Source organism: Patagioenas fasciata, chromosome 2 (genome assembly GCF_037038585.1).
Source record: "Patagioenas fasciata isolate bPatFas1 chromosome 2, bPatFas1.hap1, whole genome shotgun sequence".
Taxonomy (NCBI): Eukaryota; Metazoa; Chordata; class Aves; order Columbiformes; family Columbidae; genus Patagioenas; species Patagioenas fasciata.
The window spans coordinates 5901140-5915222 of NC_092521.1; the positions used below are offsets into that span (position 1 = coordinate 5901140).

The 14083-nt window shown below is 43.0% G+C and overlaps 1 protein-coding gene across 5 annotated transcripts in view; it reads left to right on the top strand.

The window, feature by feature from the left end:
* Positions 1-14083, top strand: part of TRAPPC9 (trafficking protein particle complex subunit 9) — a 551813-nt gene that overhangs the window by 216649 nt on the left and 321081 nt on the right. For all 5 annotated transcript variants that reach the window (XM_071803771.1, XM_065830982.2, XM_065830984.2 and 2 more), the window contains one exon: positions 3348-3458. In XM_071803771.1, coding sequence (XP_071659872.1) covers positions 3348-3458 — 111 coding nt within the window. The remainder of the gene's footprint in view (positions 1-3347; positions 3459-14083) is intronic.

The following is a 14083-nucleotide window of genomic DNA, read 5'->3' on the forward strand; positions in this document are numbered from 1 at the left end:
TGTTATAATATCACAAAACTTATCAATACATTTACAGCAAAAGCCCTTCTGAAAATGGTGGATTGACAATGGTTAGTGACTATAATGCAAAACTTAACAAGACTTTAGCAGCACAACTTAAAATGATGTTACCTTTATATGTACAAGAAAAAGGAAAAGGGAGAGAGAGAGAAGGAAAACTAAGATATCAGAGAGAGAGTAAGATACCACCGCTCCACAGGTCAGTTGGTCCCACAATGTCCTCTGGAGAGGGGGACGTGTTGCAGATTTTGATAATGCCACTACCTCATGTCACACGTGAGGTTGTTTTATAACCCAGTCCATTTGCATCCGAGATAGGAGAGGGCGGTTCATCTCCTCCCTCTGCTCTCTCTTCATGCCAATTATAATGACTCTTCTGGAAATGGGTCTGGGGTCTTCAAACTAGTTCACAGTACTGATCAGAAGTGAGTAGTTTTGCCTATCAGGGGTAGCTGTTGGTTTGTGGTTTCTTCTAGTAATTAGTTGTCTGACAGATGCTTTATCTCCATCATCCCCATTACAGGATGAGGCCTTCACAGCAGCAGTGTTAATTGCCTCTATCTTCACAGAATCCCAGAATGTCAGGGGTTGGAAGGGACCTGGAAAGCTCATCCAGTGCAATCCCCCCATGGAGCAGGAACACCCAGCTGAGGTTCCACAGGAAGGTGTCCAGGCGGGTTTGAATGTCTGCAGAGAAGGAGACTCCACAACCTCCCTGGGCAGCCCGGGCCAGGCTCTGCCACCCTCACCATCAAGAAGTTTCTTCTCCTCTTTAAGTGGAACCTCCTGTGTTCCAGTTTGTACCCATTGCCCCTTGTCCTGTCACTGGTTGTCACCGAGAAGAGCCTGGCTCCATCCTCCTGACACTCACCCTTTCTATATCTGTAACCATGAATGAGGTCACCCCTCCGTCTCCTCTTCTCCAGCTCCAGAGCCCCAGCTCCCTCAGCCTTTCCTCACACGGGAGATGCTCCACTCCCTTCAGCATCTTTGTTGCCCTGCGCTGGACTCTCTCCAGCAGTTCCCTGTCCTTCTGGAACTGAGGGGCCACAACTGGACACAATATTCCAGGTGTGGTCTCCCCAGGGCAGAGCAGAGGGGCAGGAGAACCTCTCTGACCTACTGACCACCCCCTTCTAATCCACTCCAGGTACCATTGGCCTTCTTAGCCACAAGGGTACAAGGTGCCTGCCTCCACACCCGTTATCTTTTCCTCCCAAAGTATCAAAAACTAGATGTTTAAGGCGTAACATCATTCTTTGTTTTAATTGGGATGCGGGGAGTGCTTGAAGGTTGTCACAGTTATGTCTTGATTTTCAGCAGAGAGTTGCGTGATGAACGAGAGAACCTGTTTCCAAAGCAGGAGAGCAGTTCCTTTCAACTCTTGCACCTCTCGAGTTTAATTGCCTTTGGAATGGCTGGCATTTAATTGCAAATTATTTCGTGTCAGGATAAATACACTTGGTTACTTGAGAGATGCAGCTGTATCTTGTTCGGTTGGAATATGTGTGTTGGAAGGATGGCTCTGGCGACTCTTACCAACATTTTCCTCTTCCTTCCTTTTGGGGAGGTTCTGATTTCAAGTGAACTCTCTCAAATTAATGGTGCTGGTGGGTTGTACTTCTGACACCAAATTTTTCCCCATTTACTGATTCCGATCGCAAGTACATGGGATGAGATAACCCATGATCTTTGTGCAATGGCTGTGCTACTTCATACTGTAATTCACAATAAGTCACCTAAGTTTGTTATATATGCATTTAAACTTCAAAATCATTGATAGCTAAAGCTAAAGTGTAGAGATGCTTAAGGCTGGAATATTTCTCTTAGGAAGTTTTTAATTTCTGAGTAGATTTGTGAAACATTATTGCAGCTGCATGCTTGTATTTGGCATTTTGCTTTCCGTTTCTGATATTTTTCCATACGTTTTATATTATAATCACTCAACTCTGCTATTTCTGCTTCATTTCACAAGAAAGAAAAGTTTATAAATAAGAATAAAAAATTACAATTAAATTTATTCTCTGTGGTTTTCTCAGTATGATTTCCTAAGTTACCAGAAGTGCGGCTGGTATATTTGTATTGTGTGCTTCTAGGGAAATTTGGATTTGAAGGGCAGTAGCTGACAAATATAAGGTTTTCTGTGAGAACCGCCTGTGTTTGCCTTTGGCACAGAAGGGACAGAGTTGTCTCACTCAGAATAATTGATATAATGGAAAAATAATCTAGTTCCCAGCTTGCTTTGGTTTCCAGACAAGCCAGCTATCGCAGTAAATGGAATTACACAGAATCACAGAATGGACTGGGTTGGAAAAGACCTCCGAGATCATCCAGTCCAACCCTTGGTCCAACTCCAGTCCATTGACCAGATCAAGGCACTAAGTGCCATGGCCAATCTCAGCTTAAAAACCTCCAGGGCCGGTGAGTCCAGCACCTCCCTGGGCAGCCATTCCAATGCTGACCACTCTCTCTGCAAAGAATTGCTTGCTAATCTCCAGCCTCAATTTCCCCTGGCAGAGTTGAAGCCCATGGCCCCTTGTCCTATTGCTGACTGCCTGGGAGAAGAGCCCAATCCCCACCTGGCTAGAACTGCCCTTCAGGTAGTTCTAGAGAGTGCTGAGCTCACCTCTAAGCCTCCTCTTCTCCAGACTGAACAAGCCCAGCACCCTCAGGCTCTCCCCACAGGTCTTGTGTTCCAGTCCCTTCCCCAGTCTTGTTGCTCTTCTCTGGACCCGCTCCAGCACTTCAATCTCTTTCCTGAGCTGAGGGGCCCAGAACTGAACACAATACTCCAGGTGTGGCCTCCCCAGTGCAGAGTGCAGGGGAAGGATCACTGCCCTTGTCCTGCTGACCATGCTATTTTTGCTCCCTGATTTATATTTTTCCTTGTAAATGTGTTTCTTAAAAAGATAATGTCAAGGTAATCTGAAATAAAAAAGCCTGTTTTATGTGAACACTCAAAGAAGTGAAAAAAAAATCTGTGGTGTTTTCCATAGAAGTGAATCTGAAAATTGGATTGGGAGAGTTTGTACAAGGGATCAAATGCTATGGGGCTTAATATTGTGCAAGTCATAATTGCCATGGAACTTTTTCTTTTTAGGGTATGTGCTTCTGTCTAGTTTAGTGAAAAAAAAAAGTTATTAAAAAACCCGGAGTTTTATAGTAAAAGAGTAAGATACTCTTATAGTTGGAGTAGGCTATAAAATGTACATATGCGAATGTATGCATATTTATGCATATATATGTATACTTATGCATATATATTTATGTATAAGTATTCTGTGTTATTGAAATGGTTCTGTTCTTTTTTCCCCACATCTGGCCAGCACCCGGCAATGCCATCTGCTTCTCGATGTCTTCAACTCAACAGAACACGAGTTGACCATCAGCGCTAGGAACAATGAAGATTTAATTCTGCATGCTGGGGAATGTCAGCGGTAAGAACTTTGAGTATTAAAAACACCCTGGTTTAACCCCATTATTTATTTATAGGCAACCGGTGATATTTGGATACTATATTTCCTTTTAAACATGTCAAGAAGGCTGTTACGGTTGTTGGTTCTTACAACCCTACTATGGTGATGTAAAGGTCATTTTGTAGCCAACTATAACCATTATTTGCTATAATTTATCTACCTGGGATTCCTATTCCCTGGTTGCTTGTCTTATCTATTTCCGATGATCATTACATCTAGATGACACCATTATTTTCAACTTGAAAAGATGAAAGTGTGAAAAAGGAGACATTTATTGTTCTGCACAGTTCTCTTTGGGCGAGTTGTGCTGCCATCTTAGATCATGCGGTTGATAAACTTAATTAAAGAGAGATACTTGGATGTCTTCAAATCTCAGTCTGAATGTTAAATTCAAAGTAAAAACACATCAAATACAAGGCAAGCAATTGTCAAAAAGAAGTGTAGAATATGTAACAATAGCAGTCAATCCAGAATGCCTTTTACCTTAATGACTCCAGAGCACAACTGTGAGAAAATACATTGACCCAAACCAAGGCTGAATTTTCTCAATTTTACTTTACCAAGGAATGGAGAAAAATATCAGTAACATACACAACTTGTTCCCTTCGTTTAGAAAGATTGGGTTATATATCTATATCTATATCTATATATCTATATCTATATATCTATATCTATATCTATATATCTATATCTATATCTATATCTATATCTATATCTATATCTATATCTATATCTATATCTATATCTATATCTATATCTATCTAGGTAGTCTAAAAACACACCAAAACATTCATGTTCTTATCTGTACTGTTTCATAATTTTGTTTTTATGCCTCTTGCTATTTCTCATCATTTTTGTAGTTGGTAAACTCCTTGAAATGAGGGTGACCTCATTCATGGTTACAGATATAGAAAGGGTGAGTGTCAGGAGAATGGAGCCAGGCTCTTCTCAGTGACAACCAATGATAGGACAAGGGGCAATGGGTTCAAACTGGAACACAGGAGGTTCCACTTAAATATGAGAAGCAACTTCTTCACGGTGAGGGTGGCAGAGCCTGGCCCAGGCTGCCCAGGGAGGTTGTGGAGTCTCCTTCTCTGCAGCCATTCAAACCCGCCTGGACACCTTCCTGTGGAACCTCAGCTGGGTGTTCCTGCTCCATGGGGGGATTGCACTGGATGAGCTTTCCAGGTCCCTTCCAACCCCTGACATCCTGGGATTCTGTGATTCTCTGCCTATGGACTTACAAAGGAGCGTAATGCTGGTAGGATGAGGAGGGTGTAGGAGATGGAGACAGAAATGCCAAAAAATCTGGGATTGTCAGCACTGCCAAATCTTTCTGAGCCCACACAAGGCATTCCCTGGTATCCATCTTATAGAATCCATATTATTCGGTGCTTCCCACCCCCATCCTGTTCTCCAGCTTATTTATGTTTCTGTAAAATGGATCAAATGCATAGAATACTACACACCCTTTGTACTTGGAGGTCTGAAGTTTGCTTCCATTAATTTAGAGATAGGGAAATAACAGCTGTTACTATAACACTGCATGAAGCATGAAAAATTGTATTATAGTATTAAGGAAAAGTGACATCTGTTAGACCATTAAAATATTGTCTGGAAAATATATGCCTTTTTGTACAGTAACATAATTCTGCTGACTAGTAAAGACTATCATTTTGGCTTGCAGAAAACCTTAATCTTACAATTTACTGTAATTTTTTAAGCCATTAGTTGGGAAAGTTTAGTGCGTGCGTTGTATCTGTTCTTGGATATGGATGTAAGCAGCGTTTCTGAAAAGCGATGCTCTTTTCCCTGTGTTTCAGCAGAGAGGAACACATACTTTGCTCCCTATCATTTTGTAGTAAGAAATGATAATTTTGGCTCAGTGATTATTTTGTTCACTCTTTTTTTCCATCTTTTATTATTGTATGTTCTGCAGACACACAAATGGAAAGGATCAGCCTTTCATTTTTGTCCTATATCCCGAGATGTTACTTAGTGATCTTCATACTCCTCCGTCTGGTTTTTATATGACTTGAAATGTTCCTTTGTGTCCCATTGTGGGACGATTAGTGATATATTTTACTTTGAGGTCTTTTGTTCTCAGAAGATTGCGGTGGGAAAATAATTAAGAGTCATTTGGAGGAGAGAAGGAGAAGAAAGGAAGTTTTCCTTCCCTCTCCTGTGAGATGATATGTGAAGAAAAACGAGGAACGAGGGTTTTGGAGGGTCCTTTGTTGAACTCCTGAAAGTAAATTTAGGGTTCATTACAAAGCCAGTTTCAAAATCATCTGTAAGAAGTTTTTTTTTTTAAAAGCTTTAATATGCGCGGGGAAATACACTGGAGAACTGATATCCCAACAAAAAGTTGTCAGACAAGTTACTCTACTGAAGGTCTCGCTGCAGCGAGTGATGCTGAGGTGGTGGCAGCATCTTCACTTAGTAACAATATGTGTGATGTACCACAGAATCCCAGAATGTCAGGGGTTGAAAGGGACCTGGAAAACTCATCCAGTGCAATCCCCCCATGGAGCAGGAACACCCAGCTGAGGTTCCACAGGAAGGTGTCCAGGCGGGTTTGAATGTCTGCAGAGAAGGAGACTCCACAACCTCCCTGGGCAGCCTGGGCCAGGCTCTGACACCCTCACCATGGAGAAGTTTCTTCTTAAATCTAAGTGGAACCTTTTGTGTTCCAGTTTGTACCCATTGCCCCTTGTCCTATCATTGGTTGTCACCCAGAAGAGCCTGGCTCCATCCTCCTGACACTCACCCTTTCTATATCTGTAAACATGAATGAGGTCACCCCTCAGTCTCCTCTTCTCCAGCTCCAGAGCCCCAGCTCCCTCAGCCTTTCCTCACACGGGAGATGCTCCACTCCCTTCATCATCTTTGTTGCCCTGTGCTGGACTCTCTGCAGCAGTTCCCTGTCCTTCTGGAACTGAGGGGCCACAACTGGACACAATATTCCAGGTGTGGTCTCCCCAAGGCAGAGTGGAGGGGCAGGAGAACCTCTCTGACCTACTGACCACCCCTTCTAACCCACCCCAGGTACCATTGGCCTTCCTGGCCACAAGGGCCCAGTGCTGGCTCATGCTGACCCTTCTGTCCACCACGACCCCTGTGGTGTCAACATACTTTATTAATCTATCGGGTTGAATATACTTAACATGAAAATGAAGGAAACAAGTTCTCAGATAAGCTGTCGGAAAGTTTGTTCTTCAAATACTTTGCTCGAATAGCAGAACCTCCTGTCTGCAAAACCGTTTCTTGAAATAGTCAACTGCACACTGTTCAGTGGGCTTTGCTATGAATGTAGAAATATTTTGAATGTAATCAGTAGTAAAGCTGAGCTTGTTTATCACAGGGATGTGGCATTCAACAAGTTGTTCTTAAATGGAAAAATATAGCAGCCAACTCCGGGAAGGGAATTGTATTATGGATGTTAACAAAAAAGTGTTGCCACTAGCAGTGATTGAAATTTATTGAAAAACCTAGGTATGGTAATTATTGTATTTCTTACTTGATTATCAAACCATTAAAATTAAATTTCATGACAACCCTCATTTATACACAAATCACTTCATAATTTATGGTAATAGATGTTATCTCATTACATGCCCCAGGATATCTCATTTCGTACAACCTACCCTGCACTGCCTTTACATTTCCATGCTGTGCACGGTGTGTCTGGCATTCAGGAACCGAAAACATCCTCATCAGTGGAAGATTTATCATGGTGATGGTCTGAGTAGATCAATCCTCTCATATATCCTTGTGTTACAACACAACTGAGTTGTTAAAGTCCTCCATGTATATGAGACTCCACAGTTGGGGGTTGTAGATGTACCATATTAGTTTTCAGGGTATTTTGGCCTCAGTGTGAGGACCATAGGGTTTAGAGCTTAGGAATGACTGAAGGGAAGAAACCAGAGAGTCGTGGTGTATGGGGCAGAGTCCAGCTGAGGCCTGGATCCAGTGCAGTGCCTCAGGGGTCAGTACTGGGGCCGGGATTATTCAATATATTCATCAATGATTTGGATGAAGGAATAGAGTGACTGTCAGCAAGTTTGCTGATGACACCAAGCTGGGAGGAGTGGCTGACACGGCAGGGGCTGTGCTGCCATCAGAGACCTGGACAGGCTGGAGAGTTGGGCAGGGAAAAACTGAATGAAATAGAACAAGGGCAAGTGTAGAGTCTTGAATCTGGGCAGGAACAACCCCAGGTTCCAGTGTAAGTTGGGCAATGACCTATTAGAGAGCAGTATAGGGGAAAGGGACCTGGGGGTCCTGGGGACAGCAGGGTCACCATGAGCCAGCACTGGGCCCTTGTCAGTGAGGGTAACAGAATGCTGGCCCAGGCTGCCCAGGGAGGCTGTGGAGTCTCCTTCTCTGCAGACATTCAAACCCGCCTGGACACCTTCCTGTGGAACCTCAGCTGGGTGTTCCTGCTCCATGGGGGGATTGCACTGGATGAGCTTTCCAGGTCCCTTCCAATCCCTGACATTCTGGGATTCTGTGTCTGCACAGGAATAACACTGGCGTGAGGAGTTAAGAAATGAAGAGCAAACAGGACCTGGGTAAGAATGGGCTGGGAAAAAATGGTTAAATGGTGTCAGCCATGGAGGACCTGTGGAGGATCATTCCCCACCAGAGAGGACATCTTCTCCACTAGGTGCTGCCATGAAAACTAACATTTTTTGAGAACTTTCTTTCCTTCAAAATAATAAGTAGCCCTGAAGCGCCTGGATAGGTGTATCACTGGTGTGGTCCATCATAAGTGAGGAAATACTTTTATTGGCAATTCAAATGGCTTTTGTGCAAAATGTCCAAGTTCTGACAAGTACTGGTGACCCATGGGAGGGCTGGTGTGAAATGACACGATGGAATCTTTGGCCTTTTTCTGGTTTCTTTCTTTGTTTCATATTGGGAGCTGCACAAGAGAAAAATAATGTAAAGGAATAGAGCTGTAGCCAAGCCAACACTCGCAAGCTTCTTGTTGTGCTGGCAGTTCCTGCCTTTTTAGCAGAGACTCTAAGGTTTTTCATATTCTGTGCCTACGGATCTACAAAGGAGGATAATGCTGCGTCCTGCTCACTGCTTCCCGCTCTGCTTCCCACTTGGTATGTTTAGAAAGTAAAAGGAGTTGGAAGTCTCTGTTGTGTTGCTTTTTTTTTCTATACATCAGAGCCATCACAGTAGAGTATAAGATTTGCCTCCTGTGCCTGGGGAGAAGGAATTTGTGGTGGATTCTTCCATTGCTTTTCTGTAAAATGGAGGGTCCTGCACTTGGGTCACAACAACCCCGGGCAGCGCTACAGGCACGAGGAAGAGTGGCTGGAAAGTGCCTGGGGGAAAAGGACCTGGGAGTGTTGGTGACAGCGGCTGAACATGAACCAGTGTGTGCCCAGGTGGCCAAGAGGCCACCAGCATCCTGGCTTGTGTCAGCAATAGTGTGGCCAGCAGGAACAGGGCAGTGACCGTCCCCCTGTCCTGGGCACTGGGGAAGCCAGTCCTTGAATCCCGGGTCAGTTTTGGGCCCCTCACGCCAAGAAAGCCCTGGAGGTGCTGGAGCGAATTGAGAGAAGGGAACGGAGCTGGGGAAGGGGCTGGAGCACAAGTGTGATGGGAGCGGCTGAGGAACCTGGGGGTTTCAGCTGGAGAACAGGAGCTGAGGGGAGACCTTCTGATCTCTGAACTGCCTGAAAGGAGCTTGGAGCATGGAGGGGGTTGGGCTCTTCTACCAAGGAACAAGTGACAGGATGAGAGGAAATGGCCTCAAGTTGCACCAGGGGACGTTCAGATTGGATATTAGGAAACATTTCTTCCTGGAAAGGGCTGTCAGGCATTGGAACAGGCTGCCCAGGGCAATGGTGGAGTCACCATCCCTGGAGGGGTTTAAAAGTCATTTAGATGATGTTTTTATGGACATGGTTTAGTGACAGTGTTGGGTTAATGGTCAGACTTTATCTTGAAGGTCTTTTCAGACCAAAACGATTCTGTGGTTCTATAGGGTTAAGTGAATGAGTTTACTTATACATATCCACTCTAGTAGTATTTTTTTTTTAGCCAGGAGAAGTATAGATATTTTTCTCAGTTTTGATAACTGAACATTTGTGTCTATTGACTTAACCTATTTTTAAATACCTTTTGTGTTAAATTCTAATGAATCTAGAAGAATTAAATTATAATTTTTATTAATGAGGGCCATTGACTACTACTTAATTTTTGTATTCAAATGCATTGGATAATTGAACTGTGAAGTCTATGGTGTTTTATGCTGCAGTTTCTGCAGAATTGGTTAACAATGCACGTACATATTGATAACATTTTGAATAAGACCTCTTTCAAAGTGTATGAGAATTAGGAGTTCTACCCCTTTTAAAACTGTCCGTTCCCTTAATAAATTTATCAGCCATGGGTAAGTAAATCTTGATTGTTATTTCTCATAGCTGCCAAGTCAGTGTTTAATTTGTGTGTTTGTTTATGAGAGGGCATGTTGTCTGTATGAGAGATTAATGATTTTTTCCTTGCATTGCTGTTAAAGTTTATGTTTTAAACACAAAGCTGCTATGATTAAGGCTTTGCATGGCATCATCAATAGAAAATCAAATTTCACAGCAATTTCCATTGGTCTTCATGTTAAATCCATGGCAAGCCGGTAGTTTCTGAGATACATTCAAGTCAAATTTAAAAACACCAAAGCCTGTATTAACTAAATCATTAAAATCACCTTCTATTTTCAGGGTAATTGTTGTTATGTTTTCTTTAATTTGACATTTGTTATATACACATTTGATTTTTTTAAGGCTTTTTTTGCTACCAGCCAAATCAATCTTTAAAAATATTAGATAATTTTAAGTGAATTTGTGTTCAACAAAGAAATTGGAAATGAAATGTTTGTTTTGAATAGGAAAGGGTGATATGTCCAGCTCTGGTCAGATCCATAGTATGACCCAGTTCTTATGTTCATAGGTATATCCAAGCACTTTTCAAAAATTAGAGATGTTACAGGAAGGATCTGCAAAAAATATAGGCCGGCAAAATAATAAACCCAAATGTGGTCCAGGAACAGGACAGGCAAATAGAAATGGGGAATAATGTATGAGTATTATGACATTCACTTCAGGCCACATGTGTACAAGAAAGAGGAGATCAAATAGTAGAAGATGCAGATAACTGATGAAAATAACCTGGAAGTTGAGTTTTGTTTGATAAGCGCGGTAAAATTTTAAAGAGATAATGAATGCATTCTGTGAAGTCAGGGGCAGAGAAGGGCTCTCTTTTAATGGTTAAGAAGGTGAGGGCACCAAGAAAAATTGAGCTTTGAGCTGTCTATTAATATGGCTGGAAATGAAGAGATTTCCAGGCCGCAGAGATCATGAGGTTGTTCAGCCATCTCCCCCATAGAGAAGGGAAGCAAAGAACCTGCCCGCTTCTGAGGTGTCCTCATGGAATCGCAGAATGTCCTGAGCTGGAAGGGACCCACAAGGATCATCGAGTCCAACTGCTGTCCCTGCACAGGACAACCCCACCATGTGTCTGAGGACGTTGTCCAGTCTCTTCTTGAACACTGTCAGGTTGGGGCTGTGACACCTCCCTGTGGAGCCTGTTCAGTGTCCAGCACCCTCTGGGTGAAGAACCTTTTCCTCATGTCCAACCTGAACCTCCCCTGGCACATCTTCTGCCATTCCCTTGGGTTCTGTCATTGGTCATTAAAGAGAAGAATTCGGTGCCTGCTCCTCCTCCTCCCCTTGTGGTGAAGCTGTAACCACCATGAACTGTCCCCTCAGTCTCCTCTTCTCCAGGCCAAACAAACCAAGTGACTTGAGCTGCTCCCCTCCAAACCCTTCCTAAAGACCTAACTGCAATTCCAACAAGACCTTTTCCAGTGTTGTCTCGCTGAACTGATGATGGGAAAACAAATGCCCCTGTGGGTTTTATAGCATCAAATATATGAGTAGATTCTTGTTGCTCCTTGTTCCTTCCTCAGTGCAATACCATCCTTTTGTTCTGAATATATAGTTATGATGTATTTCTGTAGGCATTATACAAGAGAATCTCCTGCAATTTGCCTTTGAATTTAGCATTTCTGTTTCTGTCAAAAGCCACACAGGTTTGCAACACAGATACACCTCCTTTCTCTAATAGCTGGCATGGAGACTTTTGCTTTGGGTGGGCTTTCTTGGATTTGCCCTTATTAGATGTTTCTCCCCACTCAAAGCATCATTTGAAATCCTCAGTGTATTGATTAGATCAGTTGGAAGATGCCACACTGGGTAGGCAACTCTTTTGGTATTAAATGACTTCTCATAAGACTCTTCTTTTCCCACTTCTTCAATAGTAGGTCCAGGTGAATTGACTGTTTTCCTAAATCAGGGATAAATAACTTGCTGGATCTAGACTGTATCTAAATTTTTATGACCACTTTGAACATTGATTTGACCTCAGGAGACCCAGTTTGCACTGTTTCTAATATTTTGTGTATGCAGCAAGGGAAACGGGAGGTTTGTGAGTGGAAGCCAAGTTTGTCTCTGACAGGATTTATTGAGTTTAATAGGGAACAGCATAAACAGGACCAGATAAGTTGGCCCTTGTACAAAATATTGCACTGATATAGTACGGGTTTGCTATCCCGGTATTACATGATCTAGAAATCATTCAAAATCCAAAACAGTCGTCTTCATTTGCCCCTTAAATCATAGATAGATCACAGGTTGTAGAAAGCACAGGATTCAAAAGCTGTCTCTTGAAAAAAAAGTCAAAATAATTGGTTTCAAAATTCACATTTAGAAATTATTAAAAAAAATAGTGGTTTGTTTGTGTTTTCCCCCCACAAAATAAAACAGATTTTTTTCCTTCCCTCATTTCTTAAGTATTTGAAAAAAAAAAAAAGATTTATTGAAATTTTTGGGTTCCAGGCGTGTTTATAGAAGCTGTCCTGGGGACAGCAGGGTGACCATGAGCCAGCACTGGGCCCTTGTGGCCAGGAAGGCCAATGGTACCTGGGGTGGATTGGAAGGGGGTGGTCAGTAGGTCAGAGAGGTTCTCCTGCCCCTCTGCTCTGCCCTGGGGAGACCACACCTGGAATATTGTGTCCAGTTGTGGCCCCTCAGTTCCAGAAGGACAGGGAACTGCTGGAGAGAGTCCAGCGCAGGGCAACAAAGATGCTGAAGGGAGTGGAGCATCTCCCGTGTGAGGAAAGGCTGAGGGAGCTGGGGCTCTGGAGCTGGAGAAGAGGAGACTGAGGGGTGACCTCATTCATGTTTACAGATATAGAAAGGGTGAGTGTCAGGAGGATGGAGCCAGGCTCTTCTTGGTGACAACCAATGATAGGACAAGGGGCAGTGGGTTCAGACTGGATCACAGGAGGTTCCACTTAAATTTGAGAAGCAACTTCTCCATGGTGAGGGTGTCAGAGCCTGGCCCAGGCTGCCCAGGGAGGTTGTGGAGTCTCCTTCTCTGCAGACATTCAAACCCGCCTGGACACCTTCCTGTGGAACCTCAGCTGGGTGTTCCTGCTCCATGGGGGGATTGCACTGGATGAGCTTTCCAGGTCCCTTCCAACCCCTGACAGTCTGGGATTCTGTGATTCAACAAAGTGCAATCCTATTAAAAAATACTACTTTTAAATTGGCTTTTCATTTTTATGCAAGATATGTGGAAGAAAATAAAGAATGTCAAAGGATTCATCAGTGTTTCTTTTGTTGGATAACAATGGAGCAATGAGCTAAAGAGGAGAAAATACTGCTTCCTGAAGGGAATCAGAGTTGAAATGGTTTGTTCTTGCTCTTCATTCAGAGATATTCAAGCGAATAGATTCATATTGTGGTTCTAGACCAACATGTTTTGACATTGGTGGGTGATAGAAAAAACGGAGAATGAAGGTGAACATTATCAACTGGGCTTTAGTCTCCTCATTAGAATTAATTAAAAAATACCAGTATTCACAGGAAGAAATGATTCCTTGGAAAAATTGGGATTTGTGTGTTCTTTTTCTAGTGGACTCTCTGACCATTGGAGAAAAGTGAGTAGTATTAGTCAACACTGTTTTGTTTTTTTTTTCCTACCAGTTTCTCAGTATTTCTGTGAGATGGAAACTTAATCAAAAATTCTAGAGATGAGGAAGAAATTTTTTTACACTGAGGGTGGTGAGACCCTGGCCCAGGTTGCCCAGAGAGGTGGTGGATGAACCATCCCTGGAGACATCCCAGGCCAGGCTGGACGGGGCTCTGAGCAACCTGAGCTGGTGAAGATGTCCCTGCTCATGGCAGGGGTGGCGCTGGGGGAGCTTGGATGGTCCTTTCCAACCCAAACCATTCTACAATTCTATAAGTGAAATCATGATAGAAAACCACAATGTAAAAAGAGATGTCATACCTACCCAAGTACATATCTGGAGCTCTGCTAATATAGCAAATTTCTGTAAGACTTGGCATTACCTCATGAATTGGTTCCTCTGTCACTTTCTTTCGTCCTTTAAGACTTTCAACATTTGTCTTATTCTTTTAGCTTTCTTTTTTTGTCCCCCTACCCAAGGATTAATTTCTTTCCTTAGCCTTTCTTCCTTTATTTTTCTGCTGTTAGAG